Source organism: Mauremys mutica, chromosome 9 (assembly GCF_020497125.1).
Source record: "Mauremys mutica isolate MM-2020 ecotype Southern chromosome 9, ASM2049712v1, whole genome shotgun sequence".
NCBI lineage: Eukaryota > Metazoa > Chordata > Testudines > Geoemydidae > Mauremys > Mauremys mutica.
This window is the reverse complement of record NC_059080.1, coordinates 48,192,915-48,217,693: the sequence shown is the minus strand read 5'-3', so window position 1 is coordinate 48,217,693 and position 24,779 is coordinate 48,192,915. Positions and strand designations below refer to the sequence as shown.

The 24,779-nt window shown below is 49.4% G+C and overlaps 1 protein-coding gene across 1 annotated transcript in view; it reads right to left on the bottom strand.

Moving 5' to 3' along the window:
- Nucleotides 1–671: 671 nt before the first annotated feature.
- Nucleotides 672–24,779, bottom strand: part of AGXT (alanine--glyoxylate and serine--pyruvate aminotransferase) — a 29,388-nt gene continuing 5,280 nt past the window's right edge. Inside the window, exons 4-11 of the mRNA XM_045030385.1 lie at nt 23,117–23,217; nt 19,952–20,022; nt 8,071–8,155; nt 6,963–7,058; nt 5,943–6,012; nt 5,120–5,215; nt 4,557–4,685; nt 672–1,769 (exon numbers count right to left, since the gene is read on the bottom strand). Of these exons, the coding sequence (XP_044886320.1) occupies nt 1,662–1,769; nt 4,557–4,685; nt 5,120–5,215; nt 5,943–6,012; nt 6,963–7,058; nt 8,071–8,155; nt 19,952–20,022; nt 23,117–23,217 (756 nt within the window). The 3' untranslated portion in view covers nt 672–1,661. The remainder of the gene's footprint in view (nt 1,770–4,556; nt 4,686–5,119; nt 5,216–5,942; nt 6,013–6,962; nt 7,059–8,070; nt 8,156–19,951; nt 20,023–23,116; nt 23,218–24,779) is intronic.

Sequence of the window (24,779 nt, the reverse complement as noted above, 5' to 3'; positions counted from 1 at the left end):
GCACTGGTGGGGGGCAAAGGGGGAATCCCAGTGCTGGGGTGGCAGGGGGTGTGGGTGGGGGGGGGAGCCCAGGGCTGGGGCAGCAGGGGGGTGCAGGAGGGAGACCAGGGCTGGGACGGGGGGCAGCCAAAAATTTTTTTGCTTGGGGCAGCAAAAAACTTAGAGCCGGCCCTGTGTGGTTAATGACCAGAGCTGAGCCAGCTCATCTCACATGATCATGCCCTGAACCCATAAACTGAATGGGTTCCCCCCATGTTTGCCTTTACTGCTTTGATCACAGCAGCTGTGCTGGGAACCCAACATTCATTGGCTTCACATTGCACAAATGGGAAAAAGAGCAGTTGGGACAGAGCTGAAATAAGCTTGTGGTGGCGGCCAGGTGTTGACACCAGAGTGTCACCAGATCAGGAGAGGTGAAGGGGCTACCCATGGCACATAAACCCTTTTCAGTCCTCTGCCTTTGAATTGCTAGATGAATGGACACAGGACAGTTCTCTGTGTGTGACACACTCAAGTACACTACTACCACATGGCTGCATAGCTGAGCTCCAGTCAGTGCAGGGTAAGCCATGACCCCTGGAATTACTCCTAGTATTGCTGGTCACTTGTACCGTGTCTTCTGCTACGGGAAGTATGCTGTTCTGTAGCAAATCAGAGTCACACACAAGCTGTGCTGTGCCATATGTCGCTGTTTATTAACACAGTATGATCTATTCTGGGGTCATGCTCTGTGCACCAGTGAATTTACACATGTATATAGCATATGCTTTTGCATGGGTGTGCCAGTAGAGCTTGGCTGTTGAAGGGAGCTTCCAAGTTCCTGATTGGTTGTAATATCTGCTTTGATGATGTAGTTTCCTGTTTGTGGGACCACTGTAAGCAGGATTGTGAGGCCGTCCAGGCTGCTGTGCTCATGCTGAAAGGACTAACATGGCAGAGGGCAAGAAGGAGGAGGAATATGAAGCCTTGATCCCAGGAATCCATGGGCCTGCAAGTCAGTGTGCAACAGGGAGTGCAAAGCTGTTGTGCTGGAGGGCAGGTGTGAACAGAGCAGGCACAGAGGGCATAGATAAACACCAGGCCAGCCCTTGGCACTAAGCACACGCCTGCATGTCCGCTGTCTTAAAAGAGGGCAGGGTGTGAAAGGGGGAGGGCATAGGAAGAGAATGGGCCTGGCTGAGGAGACCAGGACTTAACTTTAGCTTGGTGCTCACCTCTCTGGCCTTGCTGTCACTGCTAGACGGGAGCACCGAGGTGTCCAGCAGAACTCTCACTGATGCAGGTTCAGGTTCCACTGTGCTCCCAAGTCCTCCACATCCCTTTTGCCTCATCCTTCACCTGAATGCTGTCAGATCAAGTCTTGGTCATTCATCAGTAAAGCAAAAACTCTCAATATCCATGTGAAGATCCACCTGACACTGCAAACAGTCAATTCTCAATGGAGCATGGCTCCTTGGGTATGGCATGGTTCATTTTTCCCCTGTAGGGTGCTGCAGCTGGTCAGGCGCTCATCAATATTTCATCGGGTACAACAGACATGAGGGAAATGAGAGCAGTGGCCCCACTTCAGCCTCCTGCTTGAGTTCAGAAGAAGACAGTGGCATTAGCAAGGCCTGAAATGATCTCTCTGTACTTGTGTCTGCAGCTGCACTAGGAGCTGCTCACAGCTTGTTCTTGTGGCAGTGCTGGAGGGCATCTTTCAGGGCATGGAGGGCTCGGTCCACATTGAATTTGGTGGAGTTATAGCCCATGAGTCCTATTCGAAGAACCTGAAATTGAGAAAAAAAGAAACTCAGTAGAAAGTAGTAAATATTGATGAGATCAAATTGGTTCTCCAGGGTTCGCCCAGTGACACGTCAGATTGCATGTCTGCAGGGGATGCAAGGCTCATGGAGGAGGTGAGACCCATACCAGTGACTTCCTACACACATACCATACAATGGGCTGGATTCTCCAGTGCCCTGCACTATGTATGGTCACTTATGCCTGGGCAAAGTGAATGCAAAGGTGGTGTAAAAAGGTAGCAGATCAAAATGGAGTCAAGCTGTCGTCACAGCCACATTGCAGTAGTGTACGCTGCAGAAGGTGCATGGCAGTGGGGGAATCAGACCACATAGATGTAATTGTTTTTGTTATCAGTAATTTAAGCAAATACAAGTAAAATGAAAACACAAGAAATCTTCAGCTTCTTTGGTGGCACCTGCTTTAGCTCTGCTGGCCAGTATGCCAAAGATAAAATACACTAGGGAGCAACTATGTGGCTGATTTCCTCCTAGGGTGACCACCTACAGTTAGAGATAATAAATGACATTATATGAAACACTAAAACAAAGCTTATTTGTAAGGAGCCGCCCCTCCCAATGCTTTATTCATCCCTTTGTATCTTGTTATACTATTCCTTATGACTACTGGAGAAAAGTACCTCATATATTGACTTGGGTTGATCCAATTCCTATTGAAATCAATGGGAGTCTTTCTATTGACTTCAGTAGGAGTTGGATCATGCCTCCAATAAGGAACAGCTCTTAAAATAAGGAACCAATGGTCAACCTAGGTCCTCCTAGCCAAGGCCCTGCAAGAATAGCTTTGCTTAAAAACTCACCCCTGTAAGTCTGCAAGCTTCTCACAAGTGGATACCAATCCAGAACAAGGTATACTCTCTACTGAGGCTTGGAAAAAGTGCTCAGAGCACTTGACCTAAAGCCAGCATAAATCTCATGCTGTTATTGGAGCTTCCCTCTCCTCTAATAAATAATTGCATTTGAACTTTCCCATTTTCCCTAGTCTCTTCCAGTTTAAGGTAACGACTGGTTAGTAACAAGCCTACAGAAAAAGACTTTTCAATGCAGCTGTCTTAGGTATTCTCTTTTAATTTGCATTCATTGACACAAACAAGGAAAACATGGAAAGAACAAAGACTAGCTTTTCTTCTCCTCTGAAATTTGCTTACACAAATTTTTTCTACAAGCAATTCCATTCTCTCTTGGAAAGACCTACAAATGCTACACCTTCTACCACACACCTTCTATTCTGCCACACACCTTCTACCACACACATAATGTTGTGTGTTGGGGGGGGGGGAGGAGGTTGTTTGTTATTACAGCCCCTAATTAAACAGATGTCTATGTTAGAATTCCCTCACAGAGCAACTGGCTTCTTTAAGAGGAAATCGGTCCAGTTCACCTGTGTCCAGGGGCGGCTCTACAAATTTGGCCGCCCCAAGCAGTCATGCCCGGGAGGCGCCCCCGAGCCGCGGGAGCAGCGGACCTCCCGCGGGCATGACTGCGGAGGGTCCGCTGGTCGCGCGGCTCGGCTGGACCTCCCGCAGCTGCGGGCGGTTCGCTGGTCCGGCGGCTCCGGTTGAGCTGCCGCAGGCATTCCTGCGGGAGGTCCAACCGAGCCGCGGGACCAGTGAACCGCCCGCAGTCATGCCTGCGGGAGGTCCACGGGAGCCGCCGGCTGAGCGTCCCCTCCGCAGTCATGCCTGCGGCAGGCCCGCTGCTCCCGGGGCTCCAGTGGACCTCCCGCAGGCATGACTGCGGCAGGTCCGCCGGCCCAGCCTGCCGCCCCCCCGGGAAAGGGCCGCCCCAGGCGGGTGCTTGCCCCGCTGGGCTCTGGAGCCGGCCCTGCCTGTGTCTAGTTAGTTGCCTGATAGAGGGCACCTGACCTCTATAGAGACCCAGGCAGCAGTTGAGAAAGGGGAGTAGGAAGCAGCAGCAGGAAGGTGGAGAAGAGCAACTTGGCCAGCCCTGGGGACCATGGGAAACTGGGGCACAACTCATCTGTATCATTGTGGTTGGCTACAGAAGGGTGGTAAACCCTGCTATAGGTTCCCAATAGTCACTGCTTATTTTGCAAGTGGCTGTAAGAGCACAGCATGCCAGGCCTTATCTTGAGACAGCTTTTTCTCCAAGTTTGCTTGTTTCTGGATCTCAGTGCATGAAGCCCTGATGCAGCAGTTTGTATCAGTCTTGGGCGGCATTCCCTATGGAAGGCCCGAGGGATCTATTTGGAAAGGAGTCTGTGATTGGATGAGCTGGGAGTTCAGCACATCTCCTGGACTCTACTCTTCACAAGCCTATCCAGACCAGTGCTGAAAGTCATTGGGACTCAGCAAAGGCAGACGCTCATTTAGGGAAATCCTCAGATACCAAATCATCCCTTGGCCCCAGGTGAAATGACCCATTTCTGTCAAGGAAACTGGCTCACTTGGTACCTTCCTGACACCAGACTGGGAGTTCCTTTGCGGGCAATGGATCCTGAGGTTCTTATTAAGCAGCAAGGAGGGAACCAGGAGGCTGATGGCACTGGTGGCACTATCAGGATCAAGGCAAGTTCTTGTTTGGATACATAAAACACATATAATGTAGCACTAGGGTGATGTTCCACCAGTATCATTCCAGTGATGTCAATAGAGCTGCTTTAGATATAACAGAGGGAACTGAGAAAAGAATCAGGCCCATAATCTGTTGAGATCCATATGAGCATTTGTAGCAAGCTCAAGTACCTGACTAGCCACAGACACTCGCAGACCTTGGCTGGCAGCTTGTACCTACCTTCCCTGCTGATGGTCCCAGGCCCCCTGAGATCTCAATTGCATGTTTATTCATAATAAACTCTGTGACCTCCTTCCAGTCATATCCCTCAGGCAGTACAAAGGTGGTGATTGTCGGGAGCCGCACCTCCTGAAAAATAGAGAGATCCATTCAGGAGGTCTCCTCTGAGCATATGCAAACAGTCCTCTTCCCCCTCTTCCCCACTCCTTCTGTACCTTGCTGCAAACTTTGCCGTCTGGAACAAAGATTCCTTTCTATGGGGATGATCCTGCTTTTCCATCCTGGGTTGGCTGGGAATCTCCCAGCATGTGAAACCGCCTGAGAAATTCAGAGCTGGGCAAGATCCCCAGCTGGGGTCAATCAGCGTAGTTCTGCCAATGTCAGTGGAGCTACACAGATTTACACCAGCTGAGGATCTGGCCTCATCTGTCCCAAACTATCCCCTTATCTCTCTTTCTCTGTAGCCCAGCTACACAACACTTCATCCACAGTGTCAATCTACCAACATCAGTGAGATCCAGCAGGTCCTATACAGTGTCCAGTAATATCAGCCCAAGTCCTACCTGTTCCTTCACAAAGAGCTGGAGACCCAGCTCCTGCAGCCCTGCACACAGGTAGAGACTGTTCTCCTTGTGACGCTTCCAGGAGTTCTCCAGCCCCTGGGCCAATGGGGAGAAGAGCACAGCCATTAGCTAGGAGGTTACTGTCCCAGGGCCAGGCATGTGATAGGCAGACACAAATCCCAGGTCAGATAGGTCGATTTAACGTTTCATTTTGATGGGGAGAAGGCGGCTCAAATGACCCTTGATGGGGCCTCTCACCTCCCAAGCACCAGTTCCATCTAGCCCAGGTCTGGAATGACCACAATTTGTTACCCGCTCGTGGCTGCACAAACCGAGCCCAGTCCTTGGGGGCATCTCTAAAACAAAAAGCAGCTCCCCCAAGATTGGTCTCCTGCCTGGCAGGCTCAGCAAGAGGCCAGGACTGAATGGCGGTGGAGATTGAACTGGAGAGGCACTAGGCAGACACTTGGATGTTTGCCTGGCAGCTGCCCATACTGTAGTTAAACAAAAGACTTCAGTCTCCAGGGCTGTCCACCTGGTTTCTTCCATAAGCACCAAGCACAGATTTTTAAAGGCATTTAGGTGCCTACAGAGGCAGACAGATACCTAGCTCCATTTGAAAATCCCACCTGGCCTATGTTTGCATCTTTAAGCACCTAAATACTTAAAAAAAAATAGCAGTGTTATCTTCAACTGCATTTCTAAATAGCAATCCCAACAACCAGCTCGGTGATGATAGTCCCAGTATCGTTTTCCCACTCCTGTTCCTTCTCTTTGCTTTTCCCCAGCCTGCCTGGCCCGAGTGTCTCCTGCCATTGCTCACCTGTTCTGCAAGGATTGCCAAGCCTTCCCTCAGGCTGAAGAAGCTATTGATCGGTGCAGTATGATGATAACTGTAATATACATGTGACATGCTGGAGAAGGGCTCATGACCACATTGACTAAATACATTATTGGATCAAATCAATACATTACAATTAATACTGAAACCTAGACAGATCCTGGAGGCTAAGCCACCAAAACCATACTTCAACCTGACCTCCTCTTTCTATCCCATCATAGCAAGGGGAAAATGAAATGAAGTGAGGTCACTACCAGGGCTGGATTTATGACCCACAGGGCCCGATTCGAATACTCGGCATCCAGGGCTTCGGGGCACTTTGGCGGCGGGGGGTTCGCTCTGGGTCTTCTGTGGCACCGAAGGACCCCCCGCCGCTGAAGACTCCCGGAGCAGACCCCCTGCCGCCAAAATGCTGCCGAAGACCCCCAGAACCAGGCCCCCGCTGCTGAAATGCTGCCGAAGACCCCTGGAGTGGGGCCCCCTTAGGCATGGGGCCCGATTCCAGGGAATCGGCCTAAAGCCGGCCCTGGCACTACACTGACATCAGAGGTTGGAACTGCATGAAGACTAAGCAGCAGCCCAGAATCTGCTGATGCCAAGGATGCAGATAGCAGGATGCTGTAAGTTGGTGCTATGTGAGAAGTATTCTCTGTATTCTCTGGTTCACCTCTCCTCTTCTAGTGAGGTAATGGGGGTGGGGCATGAATTAGTTTTGGGGGAAGAATGAGGATTAGCTCAGGGTTAGGGTGAGGGTGGACACAAGGGGCTTGGGGTCAGGTTGAAGTTTAGATGAGAAGTAGGTAAGTTGTGAGGTCTGAATGGATGTCAATTATGGAGCCGGGGTGAGTGCTGGGTTCAGATGGGATTTGGGTGGGATTTCAATTTGGACTGAAGTGGAAATGCTTTGTGATTTGGATGAAAGCCCATCTGGACTCAGGTCGTGGTGTGTTAAATCCCTGGTCAGAGAGCTGCTTCCAGGACACCCCAAAGCTCGCCCCTCACATTCTTGGCTTGTCGTCACAGCCCCAGTAATTGGCCAGCCAGCCCATGTCCAGGAAGAAGGAAGGTGGCTTCGTCCTCCTGCTGAAAATCTTCTTCCTGACAACATGGATATGACAAAGCTGAGTAACTGATCTGAGGAGCTCTGCCCTCCAGCCAGAACCTTTACTTAGTTTTCCCACTACATGCACCACACAGATACACTCCTGGCCCCTCTGTTCCTCAGTTCCCCCCCTGTAAAATGGGGATAACAATACTGCCCTCCTGTAAGGCACTTTGATACCTGCCAAGGGAAGTGCTAGATATGAGGTAGATATGGTTATTGTTAACTAGTCGGGCTTACTCCCACTGACTAGGGAAGGGAGGGGTTGCCTGGGTAGCACTCAGACGTGACACTGACGGAGGAACCGCTGGGACCGAGATCGATTCAACAGATTAGATAATGGTGAGATGGAAAGGAATCCCGCTGACTACTCCATGGGGGAAAAGGCAGCCACTGCACCGACCAGAACTGACCCAGTGAGACAGTGCCAGTGCCTGGCTTCCTGCAGCTTGAACTGGCTGCGGGCGCAGAGAGCTCCTGTGTACTGGGGACACTCTGACAGGCTGGGGCTGCAGGGGTAATGCCTGCACCTCAGGCTTAATTGGAAGTTGTCAGGCCTGGTCAGCGGCTGCTTTTACTCCACCCTCATATGACATAGGACCCAAGCCTGCCACCCTTCCTCCCGTGGCGTGACGCTGACTCATGGGAGGGGTCCCCTAGATTCCAGCGGCACTGCCCCCAGGGATGACAGCCCTGCTGCTGGAGGGCTGAGTGATCACCCTTCTGTACACCTAGGAATCAATGGTCTCAGTCACTGGGAGAGAGGATATTTCTGGGTGCTTGAACACCTTGGGCTGGACTTGCCCATGTGTAACAGAGGGTTGAATGTGGGCCACCTTTCCTCACTTTCAGGGACATTGTTCAACCTGTGTAGGTGCTTCTACACATCTGTGGACCTGAGTCAGTGGCTGCTTAGCCTGCCTCGCCCTGGTGTTGTGTACATGAGCACCCCTCCCTGGCCCCGTGCACGTGTTTCACAATCTACAGGGATGGCGGTGTTGTCCTCACCTGGCTCGCTCACTGAAGGAGATAGGGGCACTGCCAGGGGGAGCATTCAAGACTTTTTGAGATCCCGAGTACAAGATGTCAATACCTGTGTTAAATGGAAAAGTAGTGTTAGAAACCCAGCCATTTAAGATTGATTGTGGAGGAAAGGCAGTGACACCATCCTTCCAGTCCTGACTAGCAACTAGCTTTCCATTAGGAGCCCAGTTCTGCACCCAGGGCCGGATTAACTCGCCTGGGGCTATTAGATTTTGTGGGGCCCCTGTATACAAGCCTTTATCCTAATTTAAAAGAAAAGGATCACAATTATGGCATCGAAGCTATTCATTCTATACTGGACTTGCCTTTTAATTAACATAAAGCCGTTCTGTGTTTACATTTCAGTCTTAAAACATGTAGAATATAGTTAAGATAATTCAAAATAGCCTACTTCTTACCTTAGAACAGCTGTTATTTTAGTTTCTTTCTGGTCTTCAGGGCTGAGAAATCCTCGATGATGTAACTGAAATCCAGTTGACGAAGCAAGTCATACTCTATTGACATTAGAGTCAAATTATTCAGTCTCATCTGATCCATTCTTGACCTCAGCTTGTTTTTTATTAGCACCAGTTTTGAAAACGATTGTTCTCCTCCAGTGTTAGTTACCGGCAGTGTCAAAAAAATCCATAAGGCAATATCTACATTGAGAAACACAGACTGCAGACTCCATTGTCTTAAAATGAGTAGTGTCTTTGCTATTTTGTTTTCCTCGTGTTTTGTGAACTCCCTAAATTGAACCAGTTCATTTGCAAAATCCTCTTGTAAGTTGGTACTATATTTGTTTTGTAGTTTAACAGCTGAATCATGTAGTTCTGATGCAGAAAGTAGATGAAGATAGTTCATACATCTGAAGTTGCCGCATACCCCTTTGTATGCCTTACACCTGCAATGCAGCTCTGCAACAGATTTATCAATAATAACATTGAAAAGCTCCACGCACGATTTCTCTAGGCCTGACAGCTTACAGTCCAGCTCCCCAGACTCGTTCTGTTGTTTTTTACACTTCAGTTCACAGTGTTTTTCCGAATTATACTGTTGAGAAACTCGAGGTGTCATTTGTTTAGTGGTAGTTTCAAAGCTGTCAAACTGAACTCGTAGACCAGCCACAAAATCCTTAAAGAGCCCACCAACTTTACAGCATTAGGCAAGTCAAGGTCAAAAGCCTGAAGTGCAGTGCTTGTTGCTTGAAATGTGTTCCAGAGGTTGCAAAGAAAAACAATTTACAGCTTTGTCCATTTTCATGACCTGTGATCGAGCATCGTTGCACATATTTGGGTTCCGATTTAGATTGTCTGCTAGTTTTCAGAGAGATTCCTGAATATTTTCATAATTCAGCTGTAGTGCTTTTGTAGCCTGGGCATGTGCTGACCACCTTGTATCTGAAAGAGCTTTCACATCTCAGTTCGTTTATTGTCATTTGGCTCTAATCTTGCAGTAACAATTTGCCAGCGAGTGGTTGATTTCAAGCAGAAATTTAAAAGTGACGGAACAAAACAAAGTATTTGCCTCCAAGCAGCAGTTTATGCTCATAACCCCAACTAAATTGAGAGTAAAAAGAACAGGGATACTTGTGGCACCTTAGAGACTAACACATTTATTTGAGCATAAGCTCAAATTGAGAGTGTGAGCTGCGCAAGGTACCCATTCTACTAAAGGGTTTATCTCCTGAATTTGTGATTGCAGACCTTTGTATGCCCCTGACATGTTACTAGCATTGTCATAACACTGACATCTCAGTTTGTTATGTCAATGTCCATCTTCTGCAAAACTGTCAAAACTGACTTGTTATTGCGAGAAATTTAAGAAAACGCTCTTGAATCTGCCCCTCTTCCGACACATAGCGGACATCTACGTGGGATATGTCAGAAGTGGAATCTACAATAACTGAAAAGTTCTTTGCAATCTGCAACTGACTGTTTATTTCTGAAAGCACCCTTTGTCCCATTAAAGTTATAAATTCCTCACAAATCATATAAGAAAGGTATGAAGGCCTTCCTTACCAGCATTCCCGTATTTCTTTAATGTTCATAGAATCATAGAATATTAGGGTTGGAAGACACCTCAGGAGGTCATCTAGTCCAATCCCCTGCTCAAAGCAGGATCAACACCAACTAAATCATCCCAGCCAGGGCTTTATCAAGCCGGGCCTTAAAAACCTCTAAGGATGAAGATTCCACCACCTCTCTAGGTAACCCATTCCAGTGCTTCACCACCCTCTTAGTGAAATAGTGTTTCCTAATATCCAACCTAGACCTCCCCCACGGCAACTTGAGACCATTGCTCCTTGTTCTGTCATCTGCCACCACTGAGAACAGCCGCGTTCCATCCTCTTTGGAATCCCCCTTCAGGTAGTTGAAGGCTGCTATCAAATCCCCCCTCACTCTTCTCTTCTCCAGACTAAATAACCCCAGTTCCCTCAGTCTCTCCTCGTAAGTCATGTGCCCCAGCTGGCACATTTTCATTGCCCTCCACTGGACTCTCTCCAATTTGTCCACATCCCTTCTGTAGTGGGGGGACCAAAACTGGATGCAATACTCCAGATGTGGCCTCACCAGTGCCGAATAGAGGGGAATAATCACTTCCCTCTGTAGTGAGGCGGTGTGGCTCCGCCCAGAGGAGGAAGAGCCCAGCCGGAGGCCAGAGTGGGCGGAGCTAGGGAGCTCTGAGCCTGCCCCTCAAATGGTCAGGCAGCGACACGGAACTATAAAGGCTGTCCCTCAGAGCTCAGTGAGGCACCAGCAGCCGGATGAGCTGCCGGAGCTCCCCCGCGCCCGCTACCCGGAGGAGCTGCCGGAGCTCCCCCGCGCCCGCTACCCGGAGGAGCTGCCGGAGCTCCCCCGCGCCCACTACCCGGAGGAGCTGCCGGAGCTCCCCCGCGCCCGCTACCTGGAGGAGCTGCCGGAGCTCCCCCGCGCCCGCTACCCGGAGGAGCTGCCGGAGCTCCCCCGCGCCCGCTACCCGGAGGAGCTGCTTGAGCTCCCCCGCGCCCGCTACCCGGAGGAGCTGCCAGACCTGCCATTAAGCCCCGGCCGTGACGAGTCCATGCTCCTGGACCCTGCAGAGACCGACGTCAGGACCCAGGTAGGTCCCGAGGGGGACCCCAGTCTGGCTGTAGCATTACTGGAGCCTATGTCAGTGTGTTGCGGCCAGGATCCCCACTGACTAAGCAGCGGACTGTCAGCCGCTGCTAGGGCCCCGGGCTGGGACGCAGTGGAGTGGGAGGGCCTGCGTCCCCCCTGCCACCCCATTCCAGACTCCCCCTTTCCCTGGCCTGAGGAGGCCGAAGCCTGTTACTGTTGCTCAGCCCTGCCTAAGGGCCTGAGCTTCCTGACTCAGTGTTTGTTGCCCCACCCTGACCTCGGGCCTGGCCTTAACTGTTACTGTCACTCAGCCCTGACTAAGGGCCTGAGATTCCTGACTCAGCATTTGTTGCCTCGCCCTGACCTAGGGCCAGGCTCATAGTTCTTGTGACGGCTCAGCCCTGCTGAAGGGTCTGAGCCTCTTGCCCCGCAGGGCAGGCAACTGCCGCAAGGACTGCCGAGGGAGACCCCGGCCGGACTATTTCCCCGGACTCCCTGGTGTGTAGTGAGCCAGTGTGGCTCCCCTGCACCCTGGAGAGGGTCGAGCCCTGGTGAACACTTGTACACCCTCAATCTGCTGGCAATGGTCCTATTAATACAGTCCAATATGCCGTTGGCTTTCTTGGCAACATGAGCACACTGCTGACTCATATCCAGCTTCTCGTCCACTGTAATCCCCAGGTCCTTTTCTGCTGAACTGCTGCTAAGCCAGCCTGTAGTGGTGCATGGGATTCTTCCTTCCTAAGTGTAGGACTCTGCACTTGTCCTTATTGAACCTCATCAGATTTCTTTTGGCCCAATTCTCCAATTTGTCTAGGTCACTCTGGACCCTATCCCTACCCTCCAGCATATCTACCTCTCCCCACATCTTAGTGTCATCTGCGAACTTGCTGAGGGTGCAATTCATCCCATCATCCAGATCATTAATCATTAATCCTTTAGAAAAAGATCAAACTGACTCAATAATTCCAAGGCGCCCAAGTAATTCCCGTTATTGGGGGATCCAACAGTTTCATTTTCTCCTTTGAAAGAAAGCCCACACTCTGCCAGAAACTTAACAACTGCAACAACCCGTCTGAGGACCTTTTTCTAATAAGCAAGGTCAGTTTCAAACTATTTTTCCAGTTCCGAGTCAATTTGCCTTTTGGCTTGTGTCGGAGAAATCCTGGTAAGCATTGCATTTCTGTGACAAATGTTGCTCTCGTGCTCGACAACTCAAACTGCATCATGTTTCCAGTCATTAAAGCCAGACCACTAAATGCCCTTGTATGAGAGGATGAATCTCCAAACAATCGACACACACACAAAAAAAAACCAGACCCTGTCGATGGAGAATAAAGAAGCCACTCAAGAGGTACAGATTCCCCATTTTGAAGAGTATGTGTGAAGAGGGTTTTCAATAAACACCGTTTTTGGTGTTTGTATTGTTTTTCAGACACTGAAAAATCACAATGTTTGTTTTGATACAGTGTTGGCCCCTTTGTGATCCAATAAGATTGCACTGTTTCATTTATTGGGCCCAACGTGCTGCATCAGTGCTGTATGGGTCAAAGTTAGCTGCGTTTTTGCCTTCATCACATGCAGCTATTTCACTCTCATCCAAAACTGGCTGACTGACTGTGTCTGGACTGGCTGTTGTGGCTGCTGTTGTTTGCTCGTGTGGATTTGTGACACTCGTTGACTTATTTTCCAAATCATTAATATCTGTTGTTGGTGGTTTACTGAAATAGCCTGTCAATTTTGGTATTTTGTTTAACAACTGTTCCCGACGAATCATTTTTAACTTCTGCACTTTCCTCTTTTGAGCTCCGCTGTCGTATTTTCTAGGTGCACCATTATCCGACATTTTTATAAAACCACTGCACAGGCGCACAGATCCAAGCAATAAGAAATGGCACATGATTGGATTTTATCACATGATAATTATGATCAGAAAGTTGTTTTAATAAGATATGTTAGTAAAATAGATTTGTTCTATCCCAAACCATAGATCATACATTATATATATATATATATATATATTCATGTATATAATTATGGATTTATTTTTGCGGGGACCCCCCCTTAGCCCAAGGCCCTGGACTGCAGCCCCTAAAGCCCCTGTGTTAATCCAGGCTTGTCTGCACCCTATCATTTCCTCAAAAATGCCTCATGTCTCATTACATATGGGCCAGCAGCTCCAACACATACCCTCTTGCACTTCAACCACTCACTGCAAGACACAGGACATCTCATCTCATGCTGCACAGATGTTACATTAGAATGACTATTCCATTGCCAGCCAACCAGGCCAATCTGCATAATGCACAATTCACTATTCTCAGCTCATCATCCATCATCCTAAGGATAGAGTGGTTTTAATATCCCATTAGTGCCTCTTAGTCACCCTGTGATCTGGCTCAAACTACTCCTGAAAGTGAATAGAAACTACACCAGAAGACAGTATCCCTAGTGAACCATAGTGACATGACAAACTAATCATAGGTCCATTGAGGAGAGGGCTATGGGTCAGAGTTAAGGCTCTTTTTGAACACAAACTATGAGGGTTTGCAGTCCTGACTACATTTTTTCCAGGTTTGGGAGGAAGGGTTTGTACCTGAATTTCTTTCACAATGGAGAGCGGTAAATAATGGGGTTCCCCAAAGGTCTGTACTGGGACCAGGGCTGTTCAACATATTCATATATGATTTGGAAAAAGGGGTAAACAGTGAGGTGGCAACATTTGCAGATGACACAAAATTACTCAATATAGTTAAGTCCAAAGATGACTGTGAACAGTTACAAAGAGATCTCACAAAACCGGGTGACTGGGCAGATGAAATTCAATGTTGATAAATATAAAGTAATGCATATTAGAAAACATAATCCCAACTATACATACTCCAGAAAGAGACCTTCATATCCCATCATACCATCCCTTCCATAAACTTATCAAGCTTAGTCTTAAAGCCAGATATGTCTTTTGCCCCCACTACTCCCCTTGGAAGGCTGTTCCAGAACTTCACTCCTCTAATGGTTAGAAACCTTCGTCTAATTTCAAGTCTACACTTCCTAATGTCCAGTTTATACCCATTTGTTCTTGTGTCCACATTGGTACTAAGTTTAAATAATTCCTCTCCCTCCCTAATATTAATCCCTCTGATATATTTATAAAGAGCAAGCATAACCCCCCATAACCTTCTTTTGGTTAGGCTAAACAAGCCAAGCTCTTTGAGTCTCCTTTCATAAGACAGGTTTTCCATTCCTCAGATCATCCTAGTAGTCCGTCTCTGAACCTGTTCCAGTTTGAATTCATCCTTCTTAAACATGGGAGACCAGAACGGCACACAGTATTCCAGATGAGGTCTCACCAGTGCCTTATATAACGGTACTAATACCTCCTTATCTTTGCTGGAAATACCTCGCCTGATGCATCCTAAAACTGCATTAGCTTTTTTAACGGCCATATCACATTGGCGGCTCATAGTCATCCTGTGATCAACCAATACTCCGAGGTCCTTCTCCTCCTCTGTTACTTCCAACTGATGTGTCCCCAATTTATAACTAAAATTCATATTATTAATTCCTAAATGCATGACTTTGCACTTTTCACTATTGAATTTCATCCTATTACTATTACTCCAGTTTACAAGGTCATCCAGATCTTCCTGTATGATATCCCGGTCCTTCTCTGTGTTAGCAATACCTCCCAGCTTTGTGTCATCCGCAAACTTTATTAGCACATTCCCGCTTTTTGTGCCAAGGTCAGTAATAAAAAGGTTAAATAAGATTGGTCCCAAAACTGATCCCTGAGGAACTCCACTAGTAACCTCCTTCCAGCCTGATAGTTCACCCTTCAGTATGACCCTTTGTAGTCTCCCCTTTAACCAGTTCCTTATCCACCTTTCAATTTTCATATTGATCCTCATCTTTTCCAATTTAACTAATAATTCCCCATGTGGAACCGTGTCAAATGCCTTACTGAAATCGAGGTAAATTAGATCTACTGCATTTCCTTTGTCTAAATAATCTGTTACCTTCTCAAAGAAGGAGATCAGGTTGGTTTGGCACGATCTACCTTTTATAAAACCATGTTGTAATTTGTCCCAATTGCCATTGACCTCAATGTCCTTAACTACTTTCTCCTTCAAAATTTTTTCCAAGACCTTACATACTACAGATGTCAAACTAACAGGCCTATAGTTACTCGGATCACTTTTTTTCCCTTTCTTAAAAACAGGAACTATGTTAGCAATTCTCCAATTGTACAGTACAACCCCTGAGTTTACCAATTCATTAAAAATTCTTGCTAATGGGCTTGCAATTTCATGTGCCAGTTCTTTTAATATTCTTGGATGAAGATTATCTGGGCCCTCCGATTTTGTCCCATTAAGCTGTTCGAGTTTGGCTTCTACCTCAGATGTGGTAATATCTACCTCCATATCCTCATTCCCATTTGTCATCCTTCCATTATCCCTAAGCTCCTCATTAGCCTTATTAAAGACTGAGGCAAAGTATTTATTTAGATATTGGGCCATGCCTAGGTTATCCTTAATCTCCATTCTACCCTCAGTGTTTAGTGGTCCCACTTCTTCTTTCTTTGTTTTCTTCTTATTTATATGGCTATAGAACTTTTTACTATTGGTTTTAATTCCCTTTGCAAGGTCCAACTTTACATGGCTTTTAGCCTTTCTCACTTCATCCATACATGTTCTGACCTCAATAAGGTAGCTTTCCTTGCTAATCCCACCCATCTTCCACTCCTTGTAGGCATTCTGCTTTTTCTTAATCACCTCTCTGAGATGCTTGCTCATCCAGCTTGGTCTACAACTCCTGCCTATGGTTTTTTTCCCCTTTCTTGGGATGCAGGTTTCTGATAGTTTCTGCAGCTACGACTTAAAGTAATTCCAGGCCTCCTCCGCCTTTAGATCCACAAGTTCTTCAGTCCAATCCACTTCCCTAACTAATTTCCTTAATTCTTTAAAGTTAGCCCTTTTGAAGTAAAAAACCCTAGTCCCAGATCTATTTTTGTTTATCCTTCCATCTAGTTTGAACATAATTAGCTCATGATCACTCGAACCAAGGTTGTCCCCTACAACCATTTCTTCTATGAGGTCCTCACTACTCACCAAAAACAAATCTAAAATGGCATCCGCTCTTGTTGGTTCTTCAACTACTTGGTGAAGAAATCCATCAGCTATCACATCCAGAAAAATCTGAGCCCTATTATTGTTACTAGCACTTGTCCTCCAGTCTATATCTGGGAAATTAAAGTCTCCCATGATCACACAATTCCCATTAGTGTTTATTTCATTAAAAACATTAAAGAGGTCTCTATCCATATCCAAATCAGATCCCGGTGGTCTGTAGCACACCCCAAGCACTATCTCAGGGGAGGCTCTAGTAGCTTTCTTTCCCAGTGTGATTTTTGCCCAGACAGACTCTATCTTATCCATTCCATCACTTCTTATTTCTTTACAGTTAACCTCATCATTGATATACAATGCTACTCCACCACCTTTGCCTTTATTTCTGTCTTTCCTAAACAGCACATAGCCTTCAGTACCTGTATTCCAGTCATGACTACTATTCCACCATGTTTCTGTTATCCCTATAATATCTGGTTTCACTTCCTGCACCAGTAGCTCTAGTTCCTCCATTTTGTTACCTAGGCTCCTCGCATTAGTGTACAGACATCTTAATTTTTGCCGTTTGGCTTCACTGACATTCTTTACCCTGTCATCATGGATAGTTCTCTGAAAACATCTGCTCAATGTGCAGCAGCAGTCAAAAAAGCTAACAGAATGTTAGGAACCATTAGGAAAGAGAGAGACAATAAGACAGAAAATACCATAATGCCCCTATATTAATCCATAGTACACCCACATCTTGAATTCTGAGTGCAGAGCTGGTCTCCCCATTGCAAAAAAAATATATTAGAATTGGAAAAGGTGCAGAGAAGGACAACAAAATGACTAGGGGTATGGAACAGTTTCTGTATGAGGAGTGATTAAAAAGACAGGGACTGTTTCGTTTAGAAAAGAGACATCTGGCGGGGGGATATGATAGAGGTTTATAAAATCATAAATTATGTGGAAAATGAAAAAGGAAGTGTTATTTACCCCTTCACATGACACGGGAACCAGGGGTAATCCAATAAAATTAATAGGCAGCAGATATAAAACAAACATAAGGAAGTACTTCTTCATACAACAAAAAGTCAACCTGTGGAACTCATTGCCAGAGGATGTTGTGAAGGCCAAAGTATAAGCCAATTAAAAACAGAATTAGATAAATTCATGCAGGATAGGTCGATTTATGGCTATTAGCTGAGATGGTCAGGACACAACCCTATGCTCTGGGTGTCCCTAAGCCTCTGACTGCCAGAGGCTAGGACAGGGAGACAGGGGCATAGGCAGCAGGTTATATATTTGTGCGGTGCCCGGGCTCCAGGAATATTCAGGGCCGGGTGCCCTGCTCCAGCAATAGTTGGAGCTGGGTCTCTCCCCCGGCCCTGCCTGGATCGGGCCCCGGCCCCCGGCCCCCGGGGGCCTCCCCCCCCCACGCCGCATCCCTGCCTGGAGCAGGTCTCAGCCCCCGCCTGCCACCCCCCTCCGCGTATCCCCCACCCTCCGCCGAGCCGTGTCGCGTCCCTGCCTGACAGAAATAAGCGCGCGCCTCTCCCCTGCCTGCTCTGTGCTGCTGGAGGGCTCCCAGCAGAACTGCTGTCTGCTGCCGCGGGGTCCTAGTGCCTGCCATTCACTAATGGCAAGGCAGGCTGCCCTTACCGTGAGCCTCTCCAACGCCCCAAACCCTCATCCCCAGCCGGAGCCCTCATCCCCCCGCACCCTAATCCTCAGCCCCAGCCCTGAGCGTCCCCGCATCATGAACCCCTCATCCCCCTGCACCCTAATCCTCAGCCCCAGTCCTGAGCCTCCCCCCACAGCATGAACCCCTCATCCCCAGCCAGAGCCCTCATCCCCCCACACCCTAATCCTCTGCCTCAGCCATGAGCCCCCCTGCAGCATGAATCCCTCATCCCCAGCCCCACAGCCCTCACCCCACATCCAACCCTCTGCCCTAGCCCTGAGCCCCCCCTGCATCATGAACCCCTCATCTACAGCCCTCATCCCACAGCCCAACCCTCTTCCCTAGCCCTTAGCCCCCTCCTGCATCATGAACCCCTCATCCTCAGCCCCACAGTCCTCACCCTGCACTCCCTCCTATCCCCAAACTCCCTCCCCCTTCCCACACACCCCTTCCCAATCCCAAACTCTGTCCCAAAGCCTGCACCCTTCACCCCCTCCTGCACACCCACCCCTTGCCCCAGCCCAGAGCCTGCACCCAGCACCCAAACTCCATCCCAAAGCCTGCACCCTGCACCCTCTCCTGCACCCTAATCCCCAGCCCAGGATCTGCACCCCAGACCTCCCCCGCTGAGCCCCCTCCCAGAGCCTTAGGCAGGTGGGGGCAGTGTTTGGGGGGTGGAGTTGGGGGGCGGGTTCTGGGCACCACCAAAATTTTTACAAACTTGCCACCCATGGACAGGGGGTAGATCACTCGATAAATTGCTCTGTTCTGTTCATTCCCTTGGAAGCACCTGGCATTGGCCACTGTCAGAAGATAGGATACTGGGCTGGACGGACCATTTTTCTGACCCAGTATGGACACTATTATGTTCTTATGAACAGGAAATGCTATTACAGCCCCACCCTCTGGATCTCGAACCCTAGGCCGGAAAGCCCTACCCTCTGAACCAGAACCCTAGGCCGGAGAGCTCTACCCTCTGGATCCCAAACCCTAGGCCGGAGAGCCCTGCCCTCTGAACCAGAACCCTAGGCCGGAGAGCTCTACCCTCTGGATCCTGAACCCTAGGCCAGAGAGCCCTGCCCTCTGAAACCCTAAGCCTGGCCTGGGGAGTCGTAACATCTGAAATCCTAATGCTAGACAAGGAAGTCATACTCTCTTGAACGCTCACCCTTGCCTGTTAACATTTGTACCCTCATCCTAAACCGAGAAGCCCTACACGGGAAGCCTAACCCTTGCTCGGGGAGCCCCGTCTGTTGGAATGGCTAACCCTACCCTGGTAGCCTTAGGCTCTACAACCCTAAGTCAAATCCAGGGTGCCCTACCCTCTGGAACCCTAACCTGAGCCTTGGGAGGCCTACCCTAGCCTGTGCAACCCAAAGTGCTAGAACACCAACCCTATCCTGCAGAGCCTTACCCTTTGAAACCCTACCCACAGTTCAAGGAGCCCCATGCTTTGTTTCCCTAAGCGTAGTTTGGAGAGTCCTCTCCACTGTAACCTTAACCCAAGCCTGGGTAACCCTACCCTTGGAAACATAGCCCTAGCTTGGGAGCCTTGTCCTCTGGAATCGTTCTTATAGCCCAGATGGCCCCACCATGTGGAACATTAATGTTACCCTGAGATGTCCTACCTTTGGGCATTCAGGTTCAGCACCTGGCCATAGCACTACCTTCTGGAAGCTTAACCATAGCTTGGGGACCACCTGCAGTGGAAGGTCTCATCACTACCCTAGACCAGTTTCTCCCAAAAGAAATCACTCTAGAGAATATGGTTCAGGATGAACCTTCTGCTAACTTTCCCTGCCCCCAAGCACCATGTGGAATAGCCCAAGAGCACTGGCTTTTAAGGCAATCAGAGTTACCCTTTCCCCAGCCTCCCCTGTAGAGGGGAACTTTCTAGCCACACATACTTTTTTTCTTGTTTATTGTATGGGGCTGGTGAATACTCTAGTTAAGAAGATGAGTTCTTTGCTCCTTACCCTGTTGGTCCATGAGGATGGGAGCTCCACCTAATGATGCCACAGAGTCCACCAGTAGTAAGCACTTATATCTAGCAGAGAGAAAGGAAGAGCAGATATTACTTAGCAAATGTCAACCTGTTTGTGTTGGTGTCTGAAAGCTTCTCATTCATTCTGGTTCTTATCATTTCTCTCACCAAACAATATTTTTCCAGAGTCTTGGATTTCCCAGGACCCCATGAAATGTGTTAAGCACCACTGCAACAGCTCTAGCAGGGTCACTAACCGGCCCATTGCTTTGCCCATGGGCAGTGGTGAAAGAGAAACATGCAATTGTTCCTTACCTGGGAATGCTATTATGCCCCACTGTTCGATAAGTATTCAGCCCCCCTCTGGGCAAATGATCCACAGAAGATCTAAGTTTGCAACAGCTGCCTAGGAGGGCCCTGGAACCCTAACCCAAGCCCAGGTAGCCCTATCCTCTGGAACCCTAACCCTAGTGGTTCTCAACCTTCCCAGACTACTGTAACCCTTTCCGGAGTCTGATTTGTCTTGCATACCCCCAAGTTTCACCTCACTTAAAAACTACTTGCTTATAAAATCAGACATAAAAATACAAAAGTGTCACAGCACACTAGTACTGAAACATTGTTACTGCCTCATTTTATCATATAATTATCAAATACATCAATTGGAATATAAATATTATACTTACATTTCAGTGTATATGTAAGGGACTGTTAGCCCCTTACTAAAACTCAGTGAGGTTTTTTTGGTTGGCTAGCTCCCAGTACTAAAAGTAAGGGGAAGGGCCAATGGGAAATCAGGACCCTGAGACTGACAGTCCCCAGGAGCAATGGGGAGAGACCTATGCTCCAGGTGAGTCTGACTGAAAAGTCAGGCAGGCCAATGAGGGAGTCAGGAGGCCAGGGGAGGTTCCCATCCTCTGTGTGAGCTGGAATTGCCTGGAACAGACTGGGGCCGAGTTAAGGAGAGGGTAGGGGCCCAAGCTGAGCTGGGGAGCAGGGCTGTGCCCGACAGAGAACCTGAAAATAATAGAACATTAGGGTTGGAAGAGACCTCAGGAGGTCATCTAGTCCAACCCCCTGCTCAAAGCAGGACCAACACCAACTAAATCATCCCAGCCAGGGCTTTGTCAAGACAGGCCTTAAAAACCTCTAAGGATGGAGATTCCACCACCTCCCTAGGTAACCCGTTCCAGTGCTTTACCACCCTCCCAGTGAAATAGTGTTTCCATTGCTCCTTATTCTGTCATCTGCCACCATTGAGAACAGCTGAGCTCCATCCTCTTTGGAACACCCCCTTCAGGTAGTTGAAGGCTGCTATCAAATCCCCCCTCACTCTTCTCTTCTGCAGACTAAACAAGTCCAATTCCCTCAACCTCTCCTCATAAATCATGTGCCCCAGCCCCCTGATCATTTTCATTGCCCTCTGCTGGACTCTCTCCAATTTGTCCACATCCCTTCTGTAGTGGGGGGACCAAAAGTGGACGCAATACTCCAGATGTGGCCTCACCAGTGCCGAATAGAGGGGAATAATCACTTCCCTCGATCTGCTGGCAATGTTCCTACTAATGCAGCCCAATATGCCGTTAGCCTTCCTGGCAACAAGGGCACACTGCTGACTCATATCCAGCTTCTCATCCACTGTAATCTCCAGGTCCTTTTCTGCAGAACTGTTGCTTAGCCAGTCGGTCCCCAACCTGTAGCGGTACATGGGATTCTTCCTTCCTAAGTGTAGCTCTCTGCACTTGTCCTTGTTGAACCTCATCAGATTTATTTTGGCACAATCCTCCAATTTGTCTAGATCACTCTGTATCCTATCCCTACCCTCCAGTGTATCTACCTTTTCCCCCAGCTTAGTGTCATCCGCGAACTTGCTGAGGGTGCAATCTATCCCATCATCCAGATTATTAATAAAGATGTTGAACAAAACCGGCCCCAGGACCGACCCCTCGGGCACTCTGCTTTATATCGGCTGCCAACTAGACGTTGAGTTGTTGATCACTACCTGTTGAACCCGACAATCTTGCCAGCTTTCTATCCACCATATAGTCAATTCATCCAATCCATACTTTTTTTAACTTGCTGGCAAGAGTACTGTGGGAGACCATATCAAAAGCTTTGCTAAAGTCAAGATATATCACATCCACCGCTTTCCCCATATCCACAGAGCCAGTTATCTCATCATAGAAGGCTACCAGGTTGGTCAGGTATGACTTGCCCTTGGTGAATCCATGTTCATAGGCGCCGGGGCTGGAGCACCCACAAGGAAAAATTAGTGGGTGCTCTGCACCCACCGGCAGCTAAACTCCCCTCCCTCCCCTCCCCTCGCCCCACCTCCTCCTCCACCTCTCCCCCGAGCATGTTGTGTCCCCGCTCCTCTGCCTACCTCCCAGTGCTTCCACCCGGCCACCGCCAAACAGCTGTTTGGCAGCATAGCAAGCTCCAGGAGGGAGTGGGAGGAGTGGGAACGTGGGGCGCTCAGGGTAGGAGGCAGGGAAGAGGCAGGGCTGGGGAGGGGATTTGGGGAAGGAGTCGGAATAGGAGCAGGGAATGGGCAGAGTTGAGGCGGGGACTTTGGGGAAGGGATTGGAATGGGGGCGGGGCAGGGGTGGGAAGAGGCAGGGCAGGGCAGAGTCACATGGAAGGGGTGGAGTGCGGGCAGGGCCAGGGGCACATGGGTCGAGCACCCAGGGGAAAGCGGAGAAGTCGGCGCCTATATGCCTGGCAATGACCTGGCTGATGATTGTTGTGCTGTGCCTGACTGCAGAACCATCTCCTGACCAATGCGCTGCTTGACACTTTGCCCCCCCCCCTCCATTCAGTCCCCTTGAGTAGAGGCTGTTGATAGACGTTTGCTCCCCTTGCTGCTGCTTTGTCACCTATCTCTTCTCTGCGGCACTTAGCAAACAATAATGTGTGTTCCCTGGGCTCTCACAGGGCCACTTGCTGATCTCCCATGACTTAGAACAAGAATAAAGTGCAGGTGTGGTAACCTGGTGGTGTTTGAGCTTTGTGGTTTCTAGAGAGCATGATGCTCATTGGATGTTGTTAGTAAGTGTAGTGATTGTTTTCAGTTTCCCAACACACCCTGATATCCCTGCCTTCCATGGCCCAGACAGTCTGTCCAGCCACAGGGCACCGTGTGGGGGATCCCACTGACCTGTGGCAGAGCTCTCCAAAGCCATCCAGGGGCTGAAGCACCCCGCTGGATGATTCTCCATGTGTGATGAAGAACAGTGAGGGCTTGTGCTGCGCCAAAGCCTACAGGGGCAAGAGACAGAGAGAGAGAATTAAATACACCATCCAAGCTGAGGAGACTCTGGCACAAGGGTGGGCAAACTTTTTGGCACGAGGGCCACATCTGGGTGGGGAAATTGTATGCAGGGCCATGAATGTAGGGCTGGGGCAGGGAGTTGGGGTGCGGGAGGGAGTGCGGAGTGTGGGAGGGGGCTCCAGGCAGGGGGCTGCGGTGCAGGAGGGGCTCAAGGCAGGGAGTTAGGGGGGCTCAGGGCAGGGGATTGGGGTGCAGGAGGGGTGTGGCAGGGGCTCCAGGCAGGAGGTTAGGGGGCTCAGGATAGGAGGTTGGGGTGTGGCAGGGGGCTCAGGGCAGGGGTTGGGGTATGGGGTGCAGGAGAGGTTCAGGGTGTGGGCTCTGGCCCGGCGCCGCTTACCTCGTGCAGCCCCACAGTGGCTCCTGGGGGTGGGGTGGGGCAGGCGGCTTTGCAGCGTGCTGCCTTGGCCTGTGGGTACCACCCCTGAAGCTCCCATTGGCCGTGGTTCCCCGTTCCCAGCCAATGGGAGCTGCAGGGGGAGGAGGGGCAGTGCCTGCGGGCAAGGGCAGCCCCCTCAGTCCTCACACCAAGAGAGTAACCTGCTGTCATGGGGTGTAGAGATCCCATTCTACCACTGTCACTACGGGGTTAACGGGTAGGCTAGCCATCTTCTCAGCTGCAGCAACAGCTGGGGGATAAGAAGGCAAGCAGGGCCAAGGAGAGGGGGGCTGCAGAGGGACTACAGAGAAGGAGTTGTCTTCAGCTGCAGACTGGCAGGAAACTGGACTTCTAGAGAGGCAGAAGCAGAGTGTGAGTCTGGCAAAGGCTTCCAGGAGAGCTGAGGTAGGTAGCAGTGAGGGTTTGTGAGGAGACAGTCCCCACTGTTTAATGTATGGTCACTGGGCTGAACCCTGGAGGAGTGGGTGGGCAGGCTGGGGTTCCAGCAACTTCTTGGAGCAAAGGGGTCAGAGTGCTCCCCCAGGGGCCTGGAATTATTGACCCTTCGTTGGACTCCTGGTCAGTCAGACTCTTTATTGCCCCAGCAGGGGAGAGACTATAAATAACTAGGCTGGAGTCATAGGAGCAGCCACCCAGCACAAGGCCAATGACTGTTGGGGGAAAGTGAGGCAGAATTTCTGCAACATCACACTGAGATGGCACTGGCTGGCAAAGACACTGTCAGATGCCTGCATGGGCAGTGGTGCACTGGGAGCTCTCCTGTGGCTGCTGTCAGGTGTAGGTACTGGTGGGCTGCAGAGGTGGCACACCTGCTGGAAGACAGGTGTGTCTGTGCAATGAGAGCAGTGCCACAAGGTGCTCCTATTTATTGTAGGCATGTGCCATCATCATCTCCCACTTGTTACCTCAAACTAGCTCCTTCGTGCTTCTTCCAACCTACCTCTGACTCTTGGGGCTGCTCCCTATAAACCTCTGCAAAGACACCTCATAATCCACCTTATAACTCTCCTTTGCTGTGGGGCCTGCCAAAACCCTGGGGATGGCTGGTGAGCCGAGACCCTGCCTGTTGTTTCATTGTTTCCTTGTGCTCCC